Genomic DNA, 12,424 nt, shown 5'->3' on the forward strand with positions numbered 1-12,424 from the left:
ACCTTCCTATCCTTAGATAATGCAATCCATCCATTTTTCACTTCATGTTTGAGTTTGGCCAGCGGGAGATGGGTGGGAGTGGCGGAAGGGTACCAAAGATACATTGCTACATCAATTTTTATTAACTTACATTTTTTACCATTTGTATTTAGGTCTTTCATCCATCTGAAGTCTTCCTTTTTATATAGGGTGAGGCAGGGTTCCAGTTTCCACTCTCTCCATGTAGTAGGTCGGCTGTCCCAATCCGGTTACCGAACACCATTCTTTATGTACTGATTTTTGCGCTACTTTTGTAACTAGTGTATTCAGGGCGCCTGTCTGTAAGGTGTTCCATTACACCGTTCTATATGTTTCTCATGACTCTGATGTATATACCTGGATGTTGGAGGCTTGGTGTGAACAAAAGAATGCAAAAACGGGGACTTCCCTGGTGGTCCAGTGGCTAAGACTGCGCTTCCAAAGCAGGCGGTCCAGGTTCCATCCCTGGTCAGGGAGCTAGATCCCACATGCTGCAACTAAAAACACCCCACCCACTACGAAAAGACCTTGCATCCCTCAATGAAGATCGAAGATTCTGAGTCCTGCAATCAACTCGGCACAATAAATAAATAATAGAAATAGAAATGTAAAAAAAAGTGTAATAATATCTCAATTCTTTTCATAATATTCTGGATATATTGGTTTCAATAAAATACATGAACATGAATTCTACCTGTTTCTTCTTTTTATTGGAGAAGGAAATGGCAACCCACTCTGGTACTCTTGCCTGGAAAATCTCATGAATGGAGCAGCCTGGTAGGCTACAGTCCATGGGGTTGCAAAGAGTCGGACACGACTGAGCGACTTCACTTCACTTCTTTTTATAGGACCACAGAAATGACTCATGTGTCCCACTTTCTTTTTTCCTATTAGACAGTACTGTTCTGACTGTACTCTGGCAAATGGAAAACAGACGATAGAGAAAGGTAAACATGGGTTCAGAGTTCCCCTCCTTCGCTTATGAGCTCTGTGGACATGGCACATTGAAGTATCTACTTCATATGGGAATGGTGAGGACTTCATTAACTAAGATAAGGGATACAGACTACACGGCACCTGCTCATCCAATGCTTGCTTCATTATCTTTCTCTGAGCATAAGGAAGTAGCTCACTCATAACACTATACAGCAAACATGTATTAAATGACTACACACGTATTAAATGAAGTTCAAAGTGAAATTAGCTTAGAATACTTTTAAAATTCAAAATTCTCTATCATGTGACTGCCAAGAGCCAGCCAGCACTGTCATTTTTGAGCATAACAATATTTTGAGAAAAAGACAATTACTTTCTCACTTTATTCTTTTGCTTTTTCCAGTGCTTTAATAAATCGTTTGCATAGGTAAATACATTTAGTTAGAGCTACAAGACAACGTGAAAACTAGACAAGAAACGATGAAAACTAGAAAAGGCATTCCAGATCTTTTCAAAACAACTATACTGAGGAAATTCTTGACTAACCATTACCTTCAGAAATACCCCTACCCCTTCTACTATAACAACTTGTATAACTTTCAATGAAATCATTTATTACTACAGTTTATCCTGAACATTTTCTTATACTCCTTGAGAGTCTTACTTCAAAAACAAAAAGTCTCCATACAATTCTGTAAATAAATAGTAAATGCTACTGTACCTGAGCTTAAGAATTTTAACTTGTCTCCATTGGTTTATTAATTTCTACAGTAAAACCTGAAATTAACATTCATTTCTGGACTGTAACTACTGATAGGCGTTAGAATACTTTAATATCTGACGTAAAGAAGGTTTCTGATATTGGGGAAGAGATGACAAAATTTTCTTCAAACTCAGAGGAAAGTGAGTTTGCTGTAACATGAAGAGCTCTTAATTACCTGAGCTACTCAAGGGGACACTTGGGCAGGTTACTCAGTTGGGAACCCCGCTTGCCTTGACCCTGGAGATGTGTGTCTGGAGACGCTGACCCCACAGGCAGCCCTTTCTCAAGATGCTCCCCACTCTCTCTGCTCTGCCCATTTCTCAGGCTGTGCTCAGTCGAAGGCACCAACCTCAGGACAGGGCCATGGTTTGCAAGGGCCCAGCAGCAATGTGCAGGGCTGAAGGACAGGGCATCTGGGTGGGGAGAAAGAAAGGTGCTTTTACAAAGGGATTTCTGATGGAGGACCAAGGTGTTAAGGAAATGGAATAATGTCGAAAGAATATTAAAGTCTAAGGCTGCACAAGGCATTGTAAACAGCAATGATCTTTCTTAGAAACGTTAGAATTCTGTTGCATCAAAAGAGCACATATAATCCAGGATTGGAATAAAAATACCTGAGGAGTTATTTTTCTCTAGGCAACAAAGTAAGTGTTGTTTCTGAATTTAGTGAAAGTTCATCCATGCCTAAATTGATTTTAATCTGTTAAGTCGATTTTTAATAAAGTGAGCAACAAATTACGGATTTTAATACTGATCATATCAATTTATTACTAATTTTGGACTTCTCCTTAGTCCCCTATATAAAACTGATAGGTTTCTCAGTGGTAGTTACAATAGCTTTTAAAGAGAACTTGGGCAAAATAATTAAGATGGAAACCATAAATAACCAGAAAGTAAATGAAGCAAATTGTTCAATGAGATAATCACACTAAAGTATATTAATATTCTTCTGTAAATTTTTAGATTGTTAAAGTAAATTTATCTTAATCTAGCATATTATGAATCGTTATAAAAGATTTCAATCTTTTGAAAATTATGAAAGACTTCAAGACCTCATTAATGGAGTTAGAAATGTCAGCTATTATGCTACTAGTCAAGTTTGGTCTGTATTTTCTGGGCCTCTTTCGGCCAAGGATAACAATCAGGAAGAATCTGGTCATAGTCAGCACTATACATCTGAGAGCGGACAAATGCTTCCTTGTTTGGGGGTTCAGGATAAACTGTGGCTGTCTTTTCTTGGTATGCATCTTTCACAATCTAGAAATAAAAAGAGAATATTGATTATTTTAATGAATAGAGGTGGTGATGAGCACATCAGAAATTTTTCATCTGATTTCATTAACAGATGAATGGATACAGACACGGTAAATACATACCATGGAATACTACCCAGCTATTAAAAAAAGGATGGAATAATGCCATTTGCCCCAACATGGATGCAACTAGAGATTATCATACTACGTGAAATAAGTCAGAAAAAGACAAATACCACATGACACCAGTGATATGCAGAATCTAAAGCATGACATAAATGAACCTATCTATGAAAGAGAAAACAGACTCATGGGCACAAAGGACAGACTTGTGGTTGCCAAGCGGAAGACAGAAGGAGGGGACTGAGGTTAGCAGATGTCAGGTATTATCAGTATACATAGGACAGATAAATAGCAAGGTCCTACTGCAGAGCACAGGGAATTATATTGAATATGATAACCATAACAGAAAAGAATGTAAAAAAGAAAGTGTGTGTGTGTATGTATATATATATATATAACTGCATTGCTTTGCTGTACAGCAGAAATTAATGCTACAGTGTAAATCAACTATACCTCCATAAAAAAAGAAATTTTATATCTATTTCAAAAGATTAAAATAATTTACATCTTGCCTGTTTCCAAACACTTCAGTGCATTATAATAAGAACCCACGATCACAAAGATACAAAGTGAAAATGCAGTCATGTAACAAGAGGAGACTATGATGTCAGCAACAAAGGCAAGTGTGGCTGCCAGAGATTGACTCATGGGTGATGCCACCAGAATTTCTCAGATGAGTCAGTCTTAAAAGGCTTGAAATGACCTGACTGATAGATAACTTGAACTCAATACCTTGAACAGCCCACTGAGTTTGAACTCAGATATCCTGCACTTTGAGCAGTCTCGATTCTGAGCACAGCCTCCTACAGAATCTCTCTTTTCATCCCACAGGTAAGGAGACTCTCACCGCAATCTGTGGGGCTCCGGGGGCAGTCTCCGCACCCCCGGCCCCACTGGTGTCACAGAACCTCATCTCCATGTCCCTCTGTCACAGTCCTATTCTAGTCCCTGGCCAGGGTGATCCTCAGCGCTGTCTTTCTCCTTTCATAGTTGTCGCTTGACATGTCACACTTTTCCTAACCTTACTTGGGCCCCCATGGTTACACATGATGCTTTTATTCTTTAAAACTCAAAAACAAACACACAAAAAAACTTCCTCTCAGGTCAATTTCAAACCCTCCCTTCCCATCAAGTACCAATTTGATTCTCTTCACTTTGCTGAGAAAATTCCAACTAATCGGAGAAAACTATCTCAATTTCTCTTTTCATCATCTCAAACTATCTCCTCCATGTCTTGACATTCTCTCCTTCCCTGTGTTGAGAAAAACAGATTCCACTGTCAAAATTAATCACTCCACATGTGCTCTTTAATTCACTCCAGTTTTTTAAGAATGCAATCCTTAAAGAGCTGTTTGTATGACAAACTTATTTGAATACGTGTGACTTTGAATAATAGTAGAATGATTAACTATCTCTTCTCAATGTAAAATTATGCATTTCTGAAAAATTAAAGTTATAAAGACTCTGTGGGAGAGGGAGAGGGTGGGATGATTTGGGAGAATGGCATTGAAACATGTATAATATCATATAAGAAACGAATAGCCAGTCTAGGTTCGATGCAGGATACAGGGTGCTTGGGGCTGGTGCACTGGGATGACCCAGAGAGATGGTACGGGGAGGGGGGTGGAAGAGGGGTTCAGGATTGGGAACACGTGTACACCCTGGTGGATTCATGTTGATGTATGGCAAAACCAATATAATATTGTAAAGTAAAATAAAGTAAAATTTTAAAAAATTAATAAAGTTAAACAAAAGACTGTGCTATATTATGGATAAATGCTTATAAAAAATAGGGATCAAAGTATATGAATACATGCTTATATCTTATTATAATGAGGTTAGAAATGAAAGCAACCCAATGAAAAAGACTGCAAACACACCAAAATAAATGATGACAATACTTGCATTAGAAAAGTAGAATATCAGGTATTTTCCACTTTCCAGAGTGCCTATGAGATGGTATTACTATGTTTTAACAGATATTCTTGAGTTACAACTCACTGACAGCAAAATTCAACCATTTCAAGCATATAATCCAATCACCTCTGTAAATTCAGAGTGTTGGGCAACTGTCACTACATCCAGTTACAGAACATTTCCATCACCCCCAAAAGTTGCCCTGTGCCTGTTCTGCGATGGCCGTGTTACTTTTATAATTAAATGTTCTGCCTCATTCCTGACACAGACTCTGTGCAAATCCATTCCTCTTTCTGCTCCCAGGACACACTGTATTCACAATGTTCTCCATCAGTGAAATATTCGCTCTCTCCTTCTTGTCACTGCCAGACTCTCTGGAGAGTGGCTTATATATTGTTGCTTTCCTAATTCTCCCCGACTTCTCAACTTCTTGTGGGACTGCGATTGTGTTTGTAAAAGTTTCTGAAAGCTTCCTAAGAACGAAATAAATGTCTTCCTCTGTTCTTATCACTGGGATTTGGTTCCATCACTCATAACTTCCACCCCCATCCTGAAACGGTGTCTTCTCTAATTTCTGACAAGCAGCTCAGTTCTGAGCCTCTTCTTTTTAACTGGTTTCTTTCGTCTCTCTCTGGTCAGAATAATGAACTATGTTCTAGCCTCAGTTTTCTTTCGTTTCCACTTGCTCTCCTGGTGACCTCAACTACCCTGAGAGCTTCCCCTGCCACCACATATAAATGATCCCCCATCTTTACATCCAGCCTCTCTTTAAGTTTCAGTCGTCACCATCTTCTTGTTAGAATCGTACATCTGAACGTACCATGGATGCAGCAACCTTCAGTCTGCTACACCACCTCCCTCTCTGAAGCTGATTCTTTGTCCTGGTTTCCCAACTTCTGTTTATGCGTGCAGCTCTTTTCTCTCTCTTTATGGGTGTGACATCTGAGTGCTGCCCTTCATCATCTTATTTTCTCCTCCAATCATATGCTACTCCTTTTCACTGAAATCTTAAAAGGGAGCTTAAAATGACAACGTGATGTTTGGTGTGTTAATAATTCCAACTACTGAGAGTTTAAAACTAGTAGATACAAATTAGGAGAAATTAGGAGCATGTTAATTTGGGCTTCCTTGATGGCTCAGACAGTAAAGAATCTGCCTGCAATGCAGGAGACCCAGGCTCGATCCCTGGGTTGGGAAATCCCCTGGAGAAGGGAATGGCCACCCACTCCAGTCTTCTTGCCTGGAGGAATGTCTGAGTCTTCTGGACTCTACTGCTGTCCTTCATCATCTTACTTTCTCCTCTGATCATATGGTACTCCTTTTTACCGAAATCTTCAAAAGGAACCTAACATGGCAATGTGATGGTCCATGTATTCATAATCCAAACTATTAGAGGCTTAAAACTAGTAGAGACAAATTGGGACAAACTACGAGCATACTCTTCCATGAATAGATAACCAAGCAGAATTATTTAAAGGTTTTTTTTTTTTTTTTTTAAGGATTACTTGGTTTTTGAAGCACCTACTTTCAATCAACAAGATAAATAATGACATATGAATCCTAAGTGGGATTGTTTTGATAAATTTGCTAATAAATTTTTACTTTCAGCCAGGAGTAATTCTGCCTCCAAGCAGACGTTTGGCAATGTCTGGAGACATTTTCAGTTGTCACACCTGTTGCAGAGGCTACTGGCGTCTGGTGAATAAGGACCAGGGATGCTGCTAAACCATCTATAGTCCCTGAGATAGCCCCCACAACAAAGAGTCACCCAGCGCACAAAGAGCCATGTGCACAGGGCTGAGGTTGAGAAATTCTAGTTTCAACATATGACTACTATTGTGGGCTGAAGTATGCTCCCCCAAAGTGTTGATGCCTTAACCTCCAGTACCTCAGACTGGGACTGCATTTGGAGACAAGGCCTTTAGAGAGATAATTAAGTTAAAATGAGACTGTTTGGGTGAGCCCTAACCTAAGCTGACTGGTGTTCTTATAAAAACAGAAAATATGGGGACACAGAGAGACCCCAAGGATGGGCACACACAGAAGGCCGGCCACAAGAGGACCCAGTGAGAAGGTGGTCATCAACAAACCAAGGAGAGGCCTAAAAAGAAACTGGACCTGCCAACCCCTTTCATCTTAGATTTCCGGCTTCCAGAACTGTGAGAAAGTAAATTTCTGTTATGTAAGTCACTCAGCTGGTGGCAGTTTATTATGGCAGCCCTAGCAGATGAATACAACCACCCTACAAAAAAGTCCATTTCTCTCTCATCTTAGTTACAGAAAATTAAGGTTCTTCTTGACTAGCTCCTTGAAGAGTTCATCTGCCACCTCAACAGCTTTGAGTTCTCCGTTCTCACTGTTTTGCTTCCTGCCCAATTTAATCAACTGTGATTTTTAAGATGTCACATATCACAGAGACTTGGGTGGTTAAAGGCCTAAACGTCACTCTATCATACTTGCAATATTGTGTTGACTATCATAGTGTTATATGAAAAATACCAAACAAAAAAGGGTGAAGTTGGGGAAGCTTAGCTGAAATGAAAGCCTGATGAATTACCTCAATTCTGGGAGAGAAAAAGAAGGGTAGGGGAATTAAAGAGTCAACCCATGCCGAAGGATCCAATACACTTCCTATGCTCTGTCAGGGCACCATGCCTCATTTCTCTGACTTCTGACACAGATATCTCAAGGCAGTGCATTTTTACTCCCGGTTTACTGTCTGAATGTGCACACTTAGCCATAGAAGGAAGGAAAAACAATGAGACTTGAACCACAGTGGTTTTACCTTTTCTGCAATTTTCAGAGAAACATCTCTAATGGTGTCCAAAGGAGGATAAAGCCGGCCCTCCTCCAAGTGTTCATCTGATACTTGCTGAGCTATGACCTTAAAAAAAAAAGAAAAAGACACACAAAAAATATTTCATATCATACATTGGGGTAGTTGTGAGGAAAATGGTGAATACCGTTACGGATAAAAGCATGTCACATGAACACCACCGGCACTTGCACCTCTCCCTTTCTCAATGGAAAATGGAGCTCAGAGAGGCTTAGAGACTGGTGTGTGTATGCGAGTGTGTGTGGAGACTGGTGGGAGAAGATAATCAGTGAAAAGATGGTGACGAGCACCTGGGTTTCCTCCTAACTCAGTTCCTCTTCTACTGCACCACGAAATGCTGGCAGCTTTCTGACCCGACGCACTAGAGCTCCGGGGCAGAGGAGCAAGGAATTCAGAGAAGATGAGAGAAGTGAGAGGAAAGGGCCTGAAAGCGGAGGGGAGAGGCTGGCCATGCCTCACTCCCAGCTCACGCAGTCTCACACAGGAGGCAGAGCAGGAGACAGAAAGCTATTTCGGAGTCACGCTGCAAGCAGAATATTCATTTCACACAGATTTTGGATCACGTGAACCATCTAACCAGTTTCAGCATGGGCTGTCCCCACACACTCCCTATTTCTAAAGGAAACAGTGTAGACATAAAAATGTGCTACAAGGGTAGATATTTTACGTTACATGTTCTTATCACACAGACACACACACATACACGTAATAAAGACGGTGGGAAAAGCTTCTGGAGGTAATATATTTGTTTATGGTATGGATTGTGGTGATGGCTTCAAAGGTATATACTTATCTCTAAACTCAAGGTGAAAGATTTGTGGCTTTTTGTCAATCATACCTCAATAAAATAGCTTACAAATGAGACAAATTGACATCATGAGCTTTTTGATGTGACGCACCAAGAAGGATATGATTATTGGGCCAACTAACCCAAATCCTATAACCACATAACTTGAATTAAATCATGAGGAACACTGCAAAAAACAACTGGCCTGTGCTCTTCAAAACACCACTGCCAGAAAAGACACAGAGAGGCTGAGATGTTCCTGCATATGGAAAGAGCACTCTGCAAGTTATAAAGGTCTTTTATAAATAACTGACAAAATCTGAATTTGGATTATACCTTAGATAGCATTATATGAACATTAAAATTAGCTGGGTTTTCAGTTATCCAGTGACTTACATGAATCAAAGTCTCCTCCAGGTGCTGTGGTCAGGGAGATCCCCTCTACAGTCATCTGGGCAGACATTAGAGAGGGTGGGGAAGGTGATTTAGGAGGAAGGGTGTGACGGCAGGAGATACCAGATGTGAACCGGAGACAAGAGACTGTTTCAGGCTGTTGTGCAGACTACTTGGGAGTCTGCATCGCTGACCCTGAACACTCTAAGCCCAAGAGACTGTGCAGAGGACCAAGAAAGCCAAAAATCTCTTTGATATAAAAACGTGCAGCAATAGTATTTGAGGTTGGTGCCAATCCGTGGGATTTCTAGTTCCATCAGAGAGCCAACTAGCATTTGACAATAATCCTAACAGTTACTAGATTTGTGGTGGCCAAACAAAACATTCACTGAGATCTCTTCCATGCTACTTTTGTTAACTACAAAACAGAGACAAGAGCATTCTTCTTTTGGGGCATTTTAGAGGCTGCAGAAAATTCTTAAAGAGATGGGAATACCAGACCACCTGACCTGCCTCCTGAGAAACCTGTATGCAGGTCAAGAAGCAACAGTTAGAACCAGACATGGAACAACAGGTTCAAAACTGGGAAAGGAGTATGTCAAGGCTATATATTGTCACTCTGCTTATTTAACTTATATGCAGAGTGCATCATGAGAAATGCCAGGCTGGATGAATCACAAGCTGGAATCAAGACTGCAGGAGAAATATCAACAACCTCACATAGAGTGATACCACTCTAATGGCCGAAAGCGAAGAAGAGCTAAAGAGCATCTCAGTAAGAGTCAAAGAGGACAGTGAAAAAGCTGGCTTAAAATTCAACATTCAGAAAGACAAGATCATGGCATCTGCTCCCATCACTTCATGGCGAAAAAATGGAAACGGTGACAGAGGTTATTTTCCTGGCTCCAAAATCACTGCAGGCAGTGACTACAGCCATGAAATTAAAAGACACTTGCTCCTTGGAAGAAAATCTATGACAAACCTAGACAGTGCATTCAAAAGCAGAGACATTACTTTACAGACAGAGAGCCATTTAGTCAGAGCTATAGTTTTTCCAGTAGTCATTTACGGATGTGAAGGCTGGACCACAAGAAAGGCTGAGCACCAAAGAACTGATGCTTTTGAATCATGGTGCTGGAGAAGACTCTTGAGAATCCCTTGGACAGCAAGGAAATCAAAACAGTCAATCCTAAAGGAAATCAACCCTGAATATTCATTGGAAGGACTGATGCTGAAGCTGAAGCTCCAATTCTTTGGCTACCTGATAAGAAGAACCAACTCACTGGAAAAGACCCTGATGCTGGCAAAGATTGAAGGCGGGAGGAGGAGGAGACGGCAGAGGATGAAATAGTTGGATGGCATCACCAACTCAATGGACATGAGTTTGATTAAGCTTCGGGAGATAGTGAAGGACAGGAAGCCTGGAATGCTGCAGTCCAAGGGGTTGCAAAGAGTCAGACAAGACTTAGCCACTGAACAACAAGAGGCGTGTCTGTGGTATTGTATTCTCACTGATAAATACTATTGACTAGTTTTGTTTAATTGAATAAGTATTTAGCAAGTTTCTGCCAGGTGTTTTAGCATGGTGTTAGGTGCTACCGGTCTTCTGAAAGATGTGTATGGGAGACTTTCCGTTTTTACAGAATATCACATATGATTTAGTTACAAGGCAAGACTTGACTGTTTGATATGTGAAGCACTTGAAAGCATAATACAACGAGGAATCTCAAATGAAATATCAAAGAGTTTGCTAAAAACAGTCATGGCTAAGGAGAAAGATAAAAATAATTCAGAGCAGTCTCAGAAAGAGCCAAGGATGGGGCAGGACTTGACCTGAAGACAGGCTTAGACCAGTGGAGAAGGAATCATTTCAGGGCAAGACAAAGAGCAGTCCCATGGCTGATCCTAGGCGTGGTGTATTTCAAGGCTTTAGGATTAGGGAGGATAAAAAGAAGGGCAGTCTTCCAAGCTTCGGAGCCTGCTTACAAAGTGGGTGTCACAAACAGAAATGCGGATATTGAGGGTGAGGAGAGATGAAAGACGGGTTTTTCACATCTGTATTTAAAGAAACAGCAGGGCATTTTGGTGGAAATACCCATTGGGTCACAGGAGATGTGGTAAAAGATAAGAACAAAGATACACATATTTGGCCCCTTTCAGAATGACGACAATGGAAATGAAAGAGTGAGACCTCTGAAAGCAGAAATTAAAAGAGAAAAATGAGAACAAAAGAAAATGAATTTTGGGAAGAAGCTTAGTCAATAGGTAACCACTGGATAGCACAGGGAATGCTCTGTGGTGACCAGAAAGGGAAGGAAACCCAGAAAAGAGAGGATCCGTGCGTGCACGTGGCTGACTCACTTTGCTGTACGGCAGAAACTAAAACAGCACTGTAAAGCAACTGTACTCTATTTAAAGGGACTTGAAGGGGACACAAAGGAAGCACTGATGTGGCCTAAAAAACAGAAATATTATGTGATGCCTAAGAAGAAAGTGATGAAAAGGCCAAAAGATTCAGCCCGAGGGATCCCTGGCTAGAAATCTGTCACTAGAGGGTGCTGGAGTTATTTAGGAAAGAAATCACTGGCAGCCATAAAGATCATCTTGCTTCTTCTGATGTGGCTGCTAGAAAAGACAATGACTACATTTTCCTTAATGTAAGAAGAACTTTGAAAGCTCTCAGTAAGTAGACATCTACTTACGTTTAACACGACATTTTGAGTCAGAGAAGCTCTGAAACCCTAGCCATCGTGCAGTGAGGAAAAAGAAACCGGCAGGAGGGCTGACAGACATCTGTTCTCACGGAATGACAAGTGTGAAACCCTGGGATTAGGCTTCTTGAGACCACGCCAATAATATGCACATCTTTCACAGTGGAGAGAAAAGCCTGTATGTGTGATGAAATCATGAGAACGTTAATCAGTTTGGATGTGGTTCGGTTCAGTTAGCATGTTGTGCAGTGGGTTAATTTTAAGAGAAGAAACTCGCTTAAATTTCTCCCCATGAATTGCATCCTCCTCAAAAGTATCAACCAGATGAACACTCTGATTATCACAAGCTCATGATTTCACAAATGAAGGTCCAACCACTGTGTCATCCTCCCGAAGCTTGGGAGAGAAGGGAAACTGATGGGAGCCTGAGGTTCCCATTATCTCTTGTGCCACGAGTAATAAATTCCTCTATCTCTGACCTAGGAGTTCTGTGTCCTTTGCTGTCATCTGTGAATCTGTGGCAGGCTGACTTGCTAGCCTGCAAGTAAGGTTGAATTTTTGGCTTCCCTGGTAGCTCAGTGGTAAAGAATCGACCTGCTAATGCAGGAGAAGCCGGTTTGATCCCTGGGTCAGGAAGATCCCGTCAAGAAGGAAATGGCAACACGCTCCAATATTTTTGCCTGGGAA

General features: G+C 40.8%; 1 protein-coding gene across 1 annotated transcript in view; it reads right to left on the reverse strand.

Moving 5' to 3' along the window:
* Positions 1–1,347: 1,347 nt before the first annotated feature.
* The window catches only part of ME1 (malic enzyme 1), a 209,120-nt gene continuing 198,043 nt past the window's right edge, over positions 1,348–12,424 (reverse strand). Inside the window, 2 exon segments of the mRNA NM_001135220.1 lie at positions 1,348–2,974; positions 7,796–7,894. Coding sequence (NP_001128692.1) covers positions 2,807–2,974; positions 7,796–7,894 — 267 coding nt within the window. The 3' untranslated portion in view covers positions 1,348–2,806.

Source organism: Ovis aries, chromosome 8, assembly GCF_016772045.2.
Source record: "Ovis aries strain OAR_USU_Benz2616 breed Rambouillet chromosome 8, ARS-UI_Ramb_v3.0, whole genome shotgun sequence".
NCBI classification, from domain to species: domain Eukaryota; kingdom Metazoa; phylum Chordata; class Mammalia; order Artiodactyla; family Bovidae; genus Ovis; species Ovis aries.